The following is a 16,568-nucleotide window of genomic DNA, read 5'->3' as shown; positions in this document are numbered from 1 at the left end:
CCAGCACAGATTTTTGTCATAACCCCTTCAGTCACTGCATGCATAATTGCACCACATTATGTATCTATTTTATAATACATGTATGTTTTTTTTTAAATATTTGCCAAGGCCACTTCTCAAACTCCATCGAGTTCGCACAAACTGTTTTAAAATTTCTAAAAATGTAAAGAAAAAAACATGAAGGGTATATTGGCTCTGTGGTGGATTGGACTCTTATTGATCTTTCACTGTTGGGAGTGGTTTGAGAAGCTTGTGTCTGAGTTTCCCTGTTCCTGCGCTCTGTTCTCAGGTGGCAAAGGACGTCTCGATCCGCCTGCACAACGAGCTGGACGGGGTGGAGAGGAAGCGGAGCAGGCTGGAGGAGGAGAACGAAGAGCTGCGGCAGAGACTCCTAGAGCTGGACGTGGCCAAGCAGGTCCTTCAGACAGAGCTGGACAAAACCAAGGAGGTAGGGGGTAGACCTTTGCAATATCATTTTGTAGTTTTTTTGATTACATGATGTTAAATAAAATATGTTCATATATTTTTTTTTTGTTTGTTTGTTTAATTATGTCTCAGCCCTAAAAATCTAGGTGTTGCAAAACTTTTGACCATAGCTGTGCAGTACTATTTTCTGCCATGTTGATACACATCAGGGATGAAAATAAGACTCCCATGCGTAGCAGTTTGATATATGCCTCTACACTGTGGCTAATCATGTACACTGTGGTTAATCAAGCTAATAGTAAAACCTGGAAGGTGAGACTAATATGCAGTGGGAGTCTTTGAGACCTATTAGTATCTCTCTAACTGCGGTGGCTGATTTGGTGACATTTTTGACAGCAATTCATTTAGAGCAATGACCTTAAAAACTGCTTGTATAGGAAGCTACACACTATAATGTCGTATATTGAGTGTCTCCATAATTATTCCCTGTACTATATATTCAGTATATGGTCAAGATATGGTCCACTGTTTTGAAAGAATTACATATTATACCAAATGATGTATAACTGTGTACAGTAATCTGTGAACTGACCTGGCCTTGATGTGCAGGAGAATGTTTTTCCCCTCTGTCAGTTTTGATTTGTGTTAGCTGATGTGTGTCTGGGTTTTAATGTTTGTAATGCTGTCTGCTGCGTGGTCTATTAGACCAGTTCTACAAGGAATATCAACCTTTACTCCATATAGTTTTAGCAGCAATAAAAAAAAAACAGAAAAAACAGTGAAGCTCATCTTCTATGAAAGGGCTCCTTCGAAACAATAGCCAGGAATAATGGGTAGCTTTAAATAGACTACTGGTGTTAAATATGAAACTGGAGCCTTCATTACATTTCAGTTTTGATTAGTGTTTCTACACCAGTGGTGCTGATCTGCAGGTAATTAGGACAGAAACATCACCTAAACAGAGACGAGAGAGACAGGCTGGTGCTATCATATCCAGCCTTGCAGGGATTTGAAACTGTGCTGTAATGAAGAGTGCCCAAAGTCATTAGCCATATCTCAACAAAATAGTGGACACACCCAGGTTAGTTACTGAAGATCAAGTAGCACAGAATACACCAAGATTCAGCTAGTGCCTTTATCAATGACCGTCATTATACCTTAAGATAAAGGCAGAACAAAGGAATCGACTGTAGTGGTTGCTACAGCCCATTTCCAAGCAAAAGTAGTTACGTATCATCTTCAGTGTTTTAAAATGTTTGCTCCATCAACCCCTTATATTAAAAGGTTACTGCAGAATACTGCAGTAAATGCCTACGCGAGAATTGTAATGCAAAACTATGATGTAGTATACTGTAGCATTCTAACAACTATAGGAAGGCAAGGTAAATCCACAGTATAGGTCCTGGAAAAGGAAGTTACTTTACATGCACCAATAACCATAAGAGACAATGTTGCTAGCAGACCAACATAGAGTAGCATAATTAGTATATGATGAAAACAACACCACTGTAACTGCTACTCCTCAGCCCTACGTTCTAGCACTGCCGTTCAGATCACAGCTTCTGTTTACAGAGTACAGATTTACTGTTATCACTCTGCAATGTTACACTCGTTATCAAGAATGCAGCTCCAGTAGAACTGGAATGAGTTGAATGAAAATGTCAGTCCTTCGAGAGCCATTACTTGCTGTACAAGGAGCAGTGCAGATGGTTTGATTGATAGTCTACCTTCTCGTTTCCACGGTAAGGCTTTGTGCCGTAATAATTTCCCCCATGTGGCTGCGGCTGTATGTGTAATAAAAACACAACAGCAACAGATCCTCATGTAGTATACATATTAAAGTTTTTTTTTTCTGGGGTTTGGCTGTGCCACAATTTGTAACTACCATGCAAATGAGCAGATTAATTTGCATTGCCTGACCTTTTTGTCAAATCTTCTCAGCAGGTGTTTAAGGAGGTGCTGTACTCACATGTGTTGCTCATAACTCCGTAATGATCTTTTAAAAGACTATTGTGTTAGCTTGAAGACCCCTGTATTGGACCTGTAATAGTACAGGGGTGAGAGTTCTCTTTCTCAGAGCTGTGTTGAGTGCAAAGGATGAGATGATAGAGGATTGAATAGAGTGGGACAGAGGATTGAGTCACTTGGACCTGAATTAAATCAACAATTCTAGAACTGCAATAAAGTTTATTATAACCAATTAAGATACTGTGTAAACATGAGATTTTGTTACAGTTGATTCACTACAATGGTTACTATAGGCAGACGGTCACTTTGTGGTCCCTTTAAGAAATGATTGTAATTAGACTCTGCAACGATAGGTATTGCTTCAAGCTCAGAGCTCATGCATCCAGTGCCTCAGTTGGTGACTGGCAGAATTCATGCAGTCATTCATCTCCCTTGGCCACCCCCCAGGCTAGGTCTGTCCTCTTGAATCAGCACGCATAGCCTTCAAGTCATCAAGCTCCTTTAACAGGGTTGATCTTCCAGCTGAATTCAACATTGAAAGAGATGCTCATATTCAAAAGGAATTTGTAATATTAATGATGCAGTGTCCCGTGTGGTTATCTCAGAAATTGAATACCATTCAAACCTAACAGTGAAACTATCAACTCGGTAGATGAGTAAAACAGAGACCGCCTGTTTTCCATTTTGTTTTGCTTTCGGTAGCTCCTGGGGGGGGGGCTTGCAGCTGACATTCAGAAACTTCTACTGCGGTAGTAGCAGTTCCTTCATGTTTTTATTTATAATTTACATATAGCTTATTTAGAAGCTATTGAGCACCAGAGTTCCCAGTACCTTTTTGTATGAAGAGTGAACTGAAGTTGCTTATAGTTATTTGGCTGGCACGCATCTGTGGTTTTTTGAGATGGGGGCTTGTACAGGTTTCACAATGCATAGCCATGTGGGGTGGCAACACTTTGTATCTGAGCTCTTCTGATGCCCCTATGTGAACGTTATACATGTTATAAACGTTATATATATTTCCATATATTTCCTTCCACTGGATTTGGCATCTGGGAGTTTCCGAAGGACTTCTGTTTAAATAGGAAGACTGTAAAGTGCCTTGGATTTTCTAATTGTAGACTGTAGCCAAACTACTCTTCCACGTCAATGCCTCAAGGGGAAATTGAAGATGAGGAGCCGCTGGGCTGTTGTGTAAGAATTGTCAGTCATACCAGTATCTACCCGGAGGCAAGAAATCATTTTGAACTACAGACAGTTTGTTAACATTAACCGTTTACCTCCTATCTGTCCTACTTTCTTGCAGTCCTTTTAAAATTCCCATCTATTGAGATAGCTTGCTGCAGTGTGCATTGAATGGGTTAACTCCTGCCTTTCTGAAGAAACCAGTGATCATTTTGGTTAATTATGTATTGAGTTGGTGTTGTTTGGACGAATGTAAATGGAATCCCGGATGTGTTTTATCAATGGCGTTTCTAGTATTTTTTTTTCTTTGTTGTTCTATTCTTACTATGGAATATAATCTGGATGTTTCACTATATATACAGTACCAGTCAAAAGTTTGAGTACACCAGCTTGAAACCAGGTTTTTCATGATTATCTATGCTTTTAACTGTATAAACTTGTCTATAAACACTTAATATTTCATATGATATGTGTACTTATATAAGCTGATAATCATAAGTGAATTGCATTCAAAGATTACATTTTTAAACGAAAATGTAAATCTTCTCAATTAAAATGAAATGGTCACCCAAAGAGGATTTCAGTCTGAAGCCCAAGTCAGTTAAAAGTCTGAAATGTGTATAACACAGTGTTAGAACACTGGTCAAAGTAGAAAAGTGTCTTTGTTAGATGTTCTCTGAGTTAACTAGCATGTTACCTAATTAACCCTTTGTCACCAATTATTGTTAACAGGTGAGGGTCCATGAGTACTATAAATATAGGTAGCATAGGAACAAATTTGTCATTCCTGAATGTAAGGGAGCAGAAAATGGCAAAATACGCTCAGTTAAGCAAAGAAAAAATAATGTAATTCTGTAATTACTTTAAGAAATGAAGGTCAGTCTTTAAGACAAATAACAAGAACTTTGCAAGTGTCTGTAACTGCTGTGGCCAAGACCATCAAACGACTTGAAGAAACTGGCACTCATGAGGACCGAACAAGGTCAGGCAGGCCAAGGTGACTTCAGAATCAGAGAACAAGTTCATTTGAGTCAAGTCTGCGAAACTGGCAATTAACTGCCCCTGAAATTCAAGCTCAGCTAAATGCTACAAGAAGTACAGATGTTTCAACATCAGTTGTTCAGTGGAGATTGCGTGAAGCTGACCTAACTGGAAGAATTGCTGCAAAGAAACCATTGTTAAGAGTGCAGAATAAGAGGAAGAGACTTGCCTGGGCCAAAAAACACAGAAATTGGACGTTTGAGGAGTGGAAGTCGGTCTTATGGACCGATGAGTCAAAATTTGAAATATTTGGGTCCAACCGCCGAGTATTTGTAAGACGCAGAGAGGGTGAGCACATGAGTTCTGCATGTGTGGTTCCCACTGTCAAGCATGGAGGAGGCAGTGTCATGGTCTGGAGTTGCTTTGCTGGTGACATAGCATACTTCAGAGGCATGCCATTCAATCAGGATTACATCTAGTTGGGCAGTCCTTCATTCTTCAGCAAGGTAATGACCCGAAACACACCTCAAAGTTGTGCAAGAACTCTCTGGCGAAGAAGGAAAGTGAAGGACAACTCAATCTAGTGACCTGGCCTGCCCAGTCTCCAGGCCTCAATCCCATAGAACCTGTATGGGACGAACTGGACAGAAGAGTCAAAGCAAAGCTACCCACAAGTGCCCTACATCTGTGGGAATTGCTGCAGAAGACCTGGGAAGACATGTCGGGTGATTTCCTGTGTTTGTGAGGCTGTTAATAAGGGAAAGGGTGGCTATTTTGAGGAATCCAAGATTTAGAGACAATTTTCAATTTTCTTGAACTTTCTTGACACTCCTTATGTTTTGTTTTGTATATTGTAACATGTGTTTTCATTTGCAAGTATTTACAGACACATATACGACGTAAAACATTGTCAATTATGAAGAAAACCTAGTTTCCAGCAAGTGTACTCAAACTTTTGACTGGTACTGTGTGTGTATATATATATATATATATATATATATATATATATTAGAGATATAATATATATGATATCGTTGCAATATATATATATATAGGATGTTCAACACAGCTATTCAACTTTGCTATTTGTCACAAAAAAAATCCAGATTGAGTCACCTTGTCCTGTGACAAATCGCTGTCTAAATAATCAGCAGTTAGGTTTGTAGCAGTAGCTTGCGATACAGAAGTCCCTTTTATATAGCATGTCTTCTTTCACTGGAGTGCTGTCACTATTCGGAGATAATCTTTGAAAATAAACGTGAGGTTTGACTTGTAATTCATAAAAACACAATTTGTAGAAAAAGAAGAATAAAAACACTCAAGGGCAGCATTGAGTAGACACTGTGGATTCTGCCCCAAGATTCATTTTGAAATTCTCTCTGGCATTTTATTTGCTCTCACCAGCTGCTGGGGCCCTGACTCACTAACCTCCCTCTTTCAACCCCTTATATAAACTGAACTGTTAATGCAGCTGCCAGCATTGCAGGACAGGATCTTGGCAAGAGGCCTCATTCACTCTACAATGGACGATACAGCAGGCATAACAAAAAGAGACTTCTTATTGAGGATTCTGCTCCATATAGTACCGTGGAAAAAGGAGACAGGGATAAAAAAAGTATTCTTTGATGTTTCAATCGTCCCGCATGGAAACTGCTCTGGTAAAATGAAGACCGCCTCAGCATTTCATTGAAGCGTTATTTAGAATGCTGCTGGCTATAAACGGCTTGTGGTTATTGTCGAAATGGATTTCAGAAGAGTAACCCCTCTCCTCAACCTCCGTGCAGCCCATTGTCTCTCCATGAACCGCTTAAGAATCAACCCAGCCCATCAGATTGAGGTCTCACATCTTGGTTAAGGGAATTAAAGAGCTGGTATTTGCTTCTTCTCCAGCATTTCTGTATCTAGCCCATGACAATAAAAATAATTTTACATTTTTAATGAGCAAAAATATTCTGTGCAGTAGTTCTGTAAGATCTGAGAGCAGAAGTCAGTTAGTGAACTATGTGTACACATTTAGGACAATAGCACCGTGTTTTCATATAATAAGAAACTGAACAATTTATTGATATAAGGACATCTTGTATTACAGTACTGTACAAAGGACTGTTGCCAAAATGAATAATGAATGCATCCCACAGTGTGTGCTTGGGGGGGGGGGGGACAGCTTTTCTGTGCTTTCCCTGTTTCTACAAATAGACTATTAAACACTGGCATTCACTAACTACTTAATTCAACACAAAATAAAATAATAATAATTGCATGCTGTTGAGTCATCAGTCTGCCATTGACAATTGCCATCAAGCTGCACAATGCCGCCCATCGCCACACAGCAACAGTGCATTCAGATACTGCCCACTCCTCTCTTATTTTCACTTGATTGCTTCTACAGGTGTGAGGGCGAAAACATGATCTGATAAGGGGAGCTTAGCATTTAACATCCTTCTCTGTGGCTGCTGGAGGCTTGTTACACACTGTCTCCTGAGGGACTGAGAACTTAATTTAAGCCTGCAATCAAAAAGGCATCTTGCCCAGTCTGGCTGCCTGAGCTGAATGTGCAAGTGAGTGAGAGGGAATTCTTTACATTCTGCACTCTAACTGGTAGACAGACACTGAGCCTGCAATGCTCGTAGAACTACACTGTACTCAATCACCTTGCTGAGCTTTTGAAAACTCTTTTTTTTCTTAAAGAAAACAGAAGCTGAAATTCAACTCCACTAACTCCTTGAAAACCCTTTAAAACATTGCCAACCATCACAATGGGTTTTGCTTGCAAACACAAGTTGGAACAGAGGCAATTGAATAATATATTGCATCCAAAATAATTTAACTGTTCTTTCGTTGGTTTCACATTTTCCTATATGACCGAAGCACATATTATGTTAAATGTGCATTTGATTTTTTAAATGTTCTTTATTTATTTATTTATTTGTTTGTTTATGTATTTATATTAATGTAAATGAAGAAAATGCATTAAAAAGTGAAGATTAGGACTATTTCCACATTTTTTCAATGTCTCTTGTGACCTTTTGAAGACCTGCAAAGTGGCTGTTACACATATTAGGCATGATTTATTGGTAGTATTTAGTTAGTTCTGAATTCAATTTAAAACTCCAGTTACTTAACAGTTTGATAAATTCTAGGTAGTACTGTGAGTTTCCTTGTCTGTCCAAATACACCGCGCTCCTGTTGGCAGTGAAACACTTTGGGATGTGTGTCACGGCCATTCTGTTTCATAGACACAGCTTTCTGCTGAAATGTCAACTGCGTAGATGATCCTGAGCTCCCATAGTGAGCTCCCCTGCTGTTAGAGAATGGAAATGTCAAGCACCACCACCATCAATTGCATGAAACATTCTTAAAATGGCAGTCACTGTAGGATGTCTGTCTCTGATATTCAGGGGGTGGGAGGGGGGAAAGGAGGATCAACCCAATTGTACAGGATTGACCTGGTCGCACTGTGGTAAGACGTGTTTAAGTAACTTTTATGCAAAACCAAGAACAGATATTAATTGATCCAAGAAGTGTATCTGTTGCTGTCCTGCCAATGGATAAACAGCCATACATTCACAGTCTAACCTTCCTTTGAACTTGCTTACTACTGAAAGAGTTGCCAAACAAACTTACCAGTTACAACTTTTAAAATGGTACTATAATTAATCAAATGAACCTAAATGTTTGTTAAATAAAGCTACATTTTGCCTTGGCTATTGCTTGTTTAAATACCCAATAGAATCGTATGTGTAGCAGTGACATCTCTTTATATCAAAACAGCAATAGAGGTTTGTGATAGCAGTACCAATATTATTACATGCCCTCCTTTGAAGGGCATGTCAATTACTTCACAGCTGCTGATCAGTGTTGTGTGAACACTTCTTGGGTTTGTCAAATGTTTTCATTAGTCTCTTTGATATAAAAGTCTGGGACTGCAGATAAGACGGGTCATGATGACATTGCCAAAAGGAAGGCATTGAGAACTGAGTGGCCTTTAGTGATGTAGGAGCTCAGTGTCTCAAGGCCAATCTTTACTTTTACACAAAAGGCTTTTTATTGTTGACCTCATAGGGGCCATCATTTCATGGAGGGTTTTGCATTTTGCGGATTGCTGTCCTGCCTTGACCAATGGACCATTGATGTTGCAAGGTGACGTTACATCATGCTTGGCAAAGACTCGGCAATAGTGGGACGTGTTCTCGCAGGAGTTTGCAGTGCATTTATTTCCAAAGGGCTGTGCCAGAGAGGTCAGTCAGCTTTGGGATGGGTTGTCCCTCAGCAGGCTGTGAGAATGCCTGCCTGTCTGGGGCAGAGGGCTGGGTGATTGGTCAGGTCACTCACTGTCTCCAGAATGCTGCTCGCCCTTCGCTGCAGTCTTGTCTCCTCAATAAACACATGGCTGCTCTGATCAGCACTGTTGTCATCAACCCAGGGCAGTGCCTTTTAATGTGCTCCCTTACATTCCCACAATCTGGCCATACACCACCCTGTAGAGGTGTATAAATGCCTAGGGAACACACCACAGTTGGTTTCCGTGCCTTTGTATGCACTTGTGTATAAGAAAATGATTTGATTCATGAAGGTTCAGGTGTCCCCAAGTCAACCATATTTAGTGCATGACCCATATCTCTGGCTGGAGAGGGAATGAAAGAGGTAGGCCTACAGCAGGCATTGATTATACAAAAGGGGTAGAGTTTGAATTAAATGACTGCCTAGGTGTCCCTAGGGGAAAGGCCTGCTGGGACAGTGTCTTCTCAGCAACTCCACATATGCTTTGGCTGGGATAATATAAATTAGCAATTGTGGAGGGAGGCAGAGGGGAGAGGAGACTTAGCTGTGCCTCCCAAGCATTCTGTAATTTTTCCTTAAGTTCCATTTCTACTTCCTGGCATTCCTTTGATCCTTTTCAATGAAACTGAAGCATTAGAATTAGAATTCCCGTAGAACAGATTTAGGGAATGTTGAGGGGTGTGAGGATATAGGGTGTTCCAGCGTTGTTCACATTGTTCATTGATGTATTGAACTGAATTCTAGATATTGACTGTTTCCTATATGGCTTGTGCTGTGCAAAGAACATAAAGATTAGTTTAGAAAAACAGGAGAGCCTTCAATTTTTAGAAATTGCAATGCTTTTTTATTTAATTAAAACAGGTTTGAAAAGTAAGTGGCATGCTATTTGTTTATTTCATTTTAAAATTAAAAACTGAAATCCTTATAAAATGCAGCTTGGTTTATCAATATTGGATTTCAGTTCTTCCTTTTTTTTTGTTTATTGTTCCATTTTGTTCCATTTGCTGACGGCCTGGTAATTGAAGGCACAGACCGTTGCCATGGAAACACACTGAACCCTTGAAGGAGTTTGCAGCATGCCTAGCTAGTTAAACACTTCTGAAGAGCACAGTCAAACAGATCATTAAGGGACAGGGTTCTTTGTTTTTAATAAGGTTTCTGTTCTCATTGGCTCAGAGCAGAAGCACTAGTTTGCTGCTAATGGCTATTATGGGTTTGGGGATTAACAATAGCTGTGTTTTGCTGGAAGTGGAGTGTCTCGCTGACTGTTCCTAGTCTTACAATCCCAACCACACACAGCAAGGCTTACTAATGAGCTGCTTTCCCTGAGGAGCACCCAGTCACTGTGGAACACACTGTGTAGGGATTCACAGTGCAGCTCAGCAAAACACAACCTTCGTTGTGTTTATATGATATAAACACTGCACTAGTACAGCAGTGCAATCTCACTTCAGCACTTCAACATTGCCAAGTATCCTTATATTTTTCTGTAACTAGACTGCTATAGCATTTTTATGAAGGTTCAGATGTATCAAAGTGAACCCTCTGTAGTGCATGACCCATATCTCTGATAGAAGAGAGGTAACATTTGAATTAAATAAGAACCTAGATATCCCTATATGAGTATAGCCTTATATTTTACTGTAATTAGAATACTGGTATCTTTTATACTTACAGCTGGGCCATTTCAAAATATTTCTGTTTGTGCATTAACACAAACGTGAAATACATACAGTACATGGTCATTTGCCCAGATAAATAAATAAATAATTGCACCAACTGTTCAGAAATATTTTCAGTAATACAAAAAAAAAGGTTATTTCTATAGAAATGGAATCGTGCTGCTGCTCGAGAGCTCCATTGGATCCCCAGCTCATTACCAATACCCTGCCCCCCAACTCAATGTATTCAAGCAGGGACAGTTTCATTAGCAGGAAAGTGAGACTCATTTGTTCCCTTCTCGGGTTGTGACCCCTCTTATCTTTGACGATCAAAGCCCATCAAGCAATGCATTCCCAATTTAGCCAACTCAGCATCTTCTTAACTCCCCGCCCTTGCCCCTTAAACAGTGCGGCTGATTGCTTTTGAATATCTTCTCCATAGAAAGTAAATGCCATTGCAGTGTAGTTCGACTTTATTTTTTCATGAATCTTGATATGGTACAGCTATGAGGGTGACCATAGTTTGGTTAAACACCATTGTTTTTTGCTTCATGAAATATTTGTTACGGAAATTATACTACCCTGAGAAGTAGTTTTTATTATTCACCGTGATTCAGTGCAGCATGACTGTGTTATTGCCAAATGAAATTTAAACAGAAACATTTCAAGTAAATCTAATTAATTATAGAAGGAGATTTGTCAACAGGCAATAGCATAATATTTTCACTGAGCAATAACACACCCAGAAAACTTACCAGACTAGAAATAATCACTTTTGATGCTAGGTCTTGGGAGCAGACTGTTGCTTCTTATTAGTCTTAGAATTGGAAATATTTAGCTTTTTTACACACATCAGACAAAAATAGTGGCAATGACCATTTGGAGTAAATAGCTCTGGGAATCTAGCCCATTGTTTATTACACTTTTTATTTACCAAGGAAACCTGCTGGATTATGTAAAGGAACATTTTTCAATGAAACAAAATACTGCACAATTTCAGTATAACCCCCCGCCCCCGCCCCCCTACAAAACAGTTTTTAATCACTATAATATTATTTCCACAGAGAAACATTATTATTAACATCTTTAAATGAGCCTTGAGATTATTTCTTCTTATAAGTCATGCAGACCCTGTTTCATTTTTTCTGGAAAATGTTTGTGACTCAAGTGATTTGCAATGTTCCAGCCCTGGGTTTCCAGCACTGCATGGGAGATTGCATCAGTTTGGCCGAGAGGGATTCGGGCACTTGCCGGTCTGTAGTAATGTGTTTGAGTAACTGTTCTGGAACTTCCCTTACCCTGTCATACTGTAATCCTAGAGGGTCATTCTAGTTTCACAAGTTCATAGTAACACTGTGAAGAATTTTTGACTCACACATTTGAGAAAAAAAGGCTGTTTTTCTTTTTTCTCTATGTTTACCACATTTTACAATATGTAACTGTTCATACTTTTTAAAAAAAAAAAATTTTTACGTGAGCTGGTGGAAGGAAACCCAGTCGCCTGGACTAACATGAACATCCCAGCAGCTTTTTGTTATAAATCACTAATCAAGAATGAACATTTAATTGCACACAGAGTGTGACACCCTACATGGGTTGATTTCACTGCCCAGAGTTCCCCAGATGGGCTTCTTTTCTTTGCTGTGTTGTGCATATTGTCACGCACAATAAGAGACCACACTTTGTAATTTGTGGTTCAAGTAAACTGGTAATAATGTTGAAAAAATGATTTAGGAGTAACATGTGCCTGAACAATGAGGGGCGACCGGTTCTCTGTTGGTGTGCCATACATCATTCAGACAGCAGTGTTGTGTTGCCCTCTGTACTGCCTGTCAGCGGGTTCAAAAGAGGAAAAAAGCTGGCTATCTGTATGTATTACACATTTATATGTTCAGAGCCAAATTGCCACATAGACAATATAAAGTTACCAATATCTTCAGTTCTTTCAATGTATTATGTTTCAATAACTTGACCTGGTGTTTGCTGCACTGAGAAGCAGTGCATTCCATTCTATGGATATTTTTGTTCTTACTTACAATGCTGGCAGATTAAAAATCAACCCCCAAATAAGCAATCTTACTGCTCCTTTTCTTTTCAGTTTGCAGTATGTTTAAATAGCAGCCCTATTAATAGAATGGTATTTGACTGTACAGTATGGGAAACCTGCATTGAAATGATGAATGGGTAAATTTACCAGAGCTTTGCTGTAAAATATTCCTGATGACAGTAATCACGGATGAAATAACAGGGTGCATTAATGTATTTGGTCTTTTAGAACTCTCTGAAGAAAAGAGGAGCTCGGGCCATTAATAAAACCGACAAGAAGTCATTGCCCCAGGTAACGTGTTTCTTTAGTTTTTTTACTGTTACTTGGTCTGAGATTTTAGTTTTCTTGCCAAATATTGGCAGTAAAACGCATTTTATAATTTGTTGCCTTGGGGTCAGTATGTGGGTTTGTGTATGAGGCGTTTATTGTTGGCAGATACAAACCCGCTATTACAGAATATGGGGAAAGTGTGGTTGAACATGGCTATTTACTGAAATGATATGCCATAGTCTGTTACTTAAAATACTGCAATGTAGGGTTAAGAGTCACGCCAAGTGAAAACGATTTAGAAAGCTCTTGCTTCATCTTGTTAGAGTATACCTTGACTTAAACACCCAAGATAATGACATGTTTCAAAGACTTCAGGAATTTTATCTTATTAAAGGGGAACAAACAGCACCCATTGTTCCACTGACAGGGTCGTACATTCTTTTACTACTCATCCATATACATGTATTTAGATACCGGCAATGTGTTTTGCAAGACATACAGTTTCATTGTATAAAAGGATTTACTGAATTTCAGGAGGACAGCGCCGACCTCAAGTGCCAGCTTCACTTTGCGAAAGAGGAATCAGCCCTCATGTGCAAGAAGCTGACCAAGATGGCCAAGGAAAACGACAGCATGAAAGAAGACCTGGTCAAGTACAGGTCTCTGTACGGAGACCTGGACAGCTCTCTCTCTCTAGATGAGATGGCTGACTCTCCACACTCCAGAGAGGCCGAGCTGAAGATCCACCTCAAGCTGGTAGAGGAAGAAGCCAACCTCTTAAGCCGGAGGATAGTGGAGCTTGAGGTAGAGAACCGTGGCGTGAGAGCTGAAATGGACGATATGAAGAGTCAAGAGCTCCAGGGTCATCTGGTCCTGGCTTCGGCCAGCTACGGGGAGTGTGGGGAGAGCACGATGGAGCTTAAAAGACACCTCCAGTTTGTGGAAGAGGAGGCCGATCTTCTGAGGAGGTCCCTTCTGGAGCTGGAGGAGCAGAACAAACTCTTGATGAACGATCTGAACAAGTACAAATCGGAGCATGACCTTGACACCACCATGTCGGAGGACAGCTGCTCGGTGATAAGCGAGCCCTCACAGGAAGAGCTGGTGACCGCCAAGCTCCTGATTGGCGAGCTCAGTGGGAAAGTGAAGAAGCTCCAGTATGAGAACAGAGTCCTTCTCTCCAACCTCCAGCGCTGCGACCTGGCCTCATACCAGTCCACACGCCCCTCAATGGAGACGGACGCAGAGGCTGGAGATTCAGCCGAATGCATTCCAACTCCGATCAGGAGAGAAGGACCCATCGGTGGGGAGAATGATTCCAGGGAGGACCGGGAGAGGCCAAATGGGATAAGAAACAACAAGAACCCAGATAATTATGAGGTTTTTTCACCACGATTCCTTAGAACAAGAGACTTCGAGGCCATGCTGACCATCAAAGACCAGGCTGAACTTGTTAGCAAAGCCATAGATCTTTTGATATCGGACTCTAATGGGTCTTATCCAAAGGTTTGTCCTACTATTGATTCCACAGAGCAGACTTTGAATGAAAGTGTTGAGAAAAACGAAGCCCCCAGTGACCTGAAGCTGGTTAGTGCCCTTAATATCAGGCTGAGTGCTTTGCAGAGGGAAATGATCTCCTTCATGGAGAAGGTAGACAACCTCAAGGAATCTTTCAAGGAGCAAATAGAAGGTGACTCGCCATTACCTATGCTAACAGAATCAGGAAGCTTTTTATCAACAATGACGTCAGTGTCCCAAGACTCTACACCAGAGGTTCTGAGCAAAGGACTCATCACTGACCAGAAGGTAAGAATCCCCTCTATACCAAACTTCCCCAGCAGTGATTTTTTTCTTTTTGCATTATTTACCATGCTCTGCTGTTGCATTAACAAAAAACAAAACAAATATAAACTAACATCATGGCCAAAAAAAATAAAATGTCAAGCCACTAATACTTCAAGATAACACCCATTTCTGCATGGTAATAAATCACCACAAAACAGTACATAGATAGAACTCTAATCTAATGGCGTGTGCATGTTTTGGAAGGTTGTTCTGGCAACTGGGCTTCTTAAAACGCTTTTATGATGCCTATGTGGGGTCTAACTGTCATACAGCCATCAGTTACCACTGGATACAAATATAAACACAAGGTTTGCCATGCAATGATGTGATTTGAGTTTGTTCTTTCATTCTGTGTTGTATACCTGTTATAATGGTTCTTGCAAACAAAACTCCTGCCGGGATTGTATTTGCTCACAAAGCATCTCCCCTGACACCTCCTGTTTTGATAGTGCACGTGGTTCCAATAAATCCCATGTCAGGAAGTAGTCTTTTAATGATTAGGGGCATCATAAATATTTAACTTCACATGGCCTCAGTAATGTAATCCTTTAAGTGTATCTATTGCCCCAATCAAAGTGGAACTTAGTCTACCGGTCTACCGGTTGCCTAAAATACTAGGACTTGGACTAGTCATCGAAACAACTGGTGCCCCTTGCGAAAACAACTGTAATTGTTTTCCAACAGTACTTTCATTTTAAGAAGGATTGGAGGATTCACTGGTATTTGTATTGGCATAATAAGGTTAGATAACTTTAGGACTCATACAGTAGCAGTACTACTGTAATAGGAAAACACCAAAAGAATGTCACAGTCTATAAGAGGCTTATTCCATTATATCTGTCTGTGAGGTCTAATCATAACAGTATGCAGTTTTATTGTTTTAAACCAAAAAAACACCCTTGTATATTTTAAATAGCAGCAGTACAGCTTTTTAGTGTGACTCACAATTAATACAAAATGACCAGAGAGTATACTAAAGGATTCAAGGTTGACTGTTACTCACTGCGAGACTGCTGAGAATGCCCGGGCTGCCTTCCATGAACATGCAGGCTAGTTAGTACAGAGCTCTATTAAACCTGGACACCTCTGCAGTCAGTTAGAACTCCCTCTTCCCTCTCACTGCATGGGCACCATAACTGGTGTTTGCACACTTTTTTTCCCTTTCTTCTCTCTTTGTTTTTCTTTCCCCATTCCCCCAACCCCCTCCACCAGCAAATCCAGCCCATCCTCCTGCTCACTGTTCTTTTGATTTTGTTGTCCACACTGTCTTGTGCCACTGTGATAAAGCTGTTTTTCCTTTACCTACTTTTCTTTGTCTTGTAGTTTATTCAATGTTTACAAGAGCCATTTTTTGTGTTTTTTTTCTGTTTCGCCCCCCTTCTCCCCTCCCCTCCTCTCTCCTCAAACCCCCCTTCACCCCTCCCCTCTCCTCACCCCCCCTTTCTCCCCTTTCCTTATCCTTTGTTTTATTTTCATTAACTTGCCCATGCATGCATGCAGCAGCCTGACTTTAGGGACCAAAAGGAGTGGCAGCTAGGAGGCCAGGGACACAGACAGCCAGGGGGCTACTCGAACAGCCTTGATGGGGATCCAAGCAAAGAGACCAACAGAGAGTCCAAGACCTTCAAACAAGACGAGCAGGATTCCTACCCTACTGAGGTGCATGTTTTAACCCCTTACCCTCTAGAATTGTCAATTCCCAATACATCCTGTTTGTCGTCTCCTCAGGAACTGTCTGTTTCTAGTGCTGTAAAGCCATATTCTTGTGTGTGCTATGGTCTTCTGTTTCATAGTGTTGTTAAAGGTATAAACGTACACACGTTAATGGATCTTAATTGCATGTCGCACGGTACATTATATCATTGGTGACAGTATTCATGAGAATTTTATTAGTGCTTCAAAGCCCC

General features: G+C 40.4%; 1 protein-coding gene across 2 annotated transcripts in view; it reads left to right on the top strand.

Moving 5' to 3' along the window:
* Nucleotides 1-16,568, top strand: part of soga1 (suppressor of glucose, autophagy associated 1) — a 35,359-nt gene that overhangs the window by 7,766 nt on the left and 11,025 nt on the right. The window contains exons 3-6 of one of the 2 annotated variants that reach the window (XM_041256548.1): nucleotides 290-448; nucleotides 12,775-12,837; nucleotides 13,351-14,622; nucleotides 16,165-16,320. In XM_041256548.1, coding sequence (XP_041112482.1) covers nucleotides 290-448; nucleotides 12,775-12,837; nucleotides 13,351-14,622; nucleotides 16,165-16,320 — 1,650 coding nt within the window. Of the gene's footprint in view, nucleotides 1-289; nucleotides 449-12,774; nucleotides 12,838-13,350; nucleotides 14,623-16,161; nucleotides 16,321-16,568 lie in introns of both variants that reach the window. The other variant, XM_041256547.1, reaches the window with a different exon arrangement.

The sequence above is a fragment of the Polyodon spathula genome, chromosome 8 (genome assembly GCF_017654505.1).
Source record: "Polyodon spathula isolate WHYD16114869_AA chromosome 8, ASM1765450v1, whole genome shotgun sequence".
In the NCBI taxonomy this organism is placed as follows: Eukaryota; Metazoa; Chordata; class Actinopteri; order Acipenseriformes; family Polyodontidae; genus Polyodon; species Polyodon spathula.
Note: the sequence above shows the minus strand (reverse complement) of the source record. Positions and strands in the feature narration are given on the sequence as shown.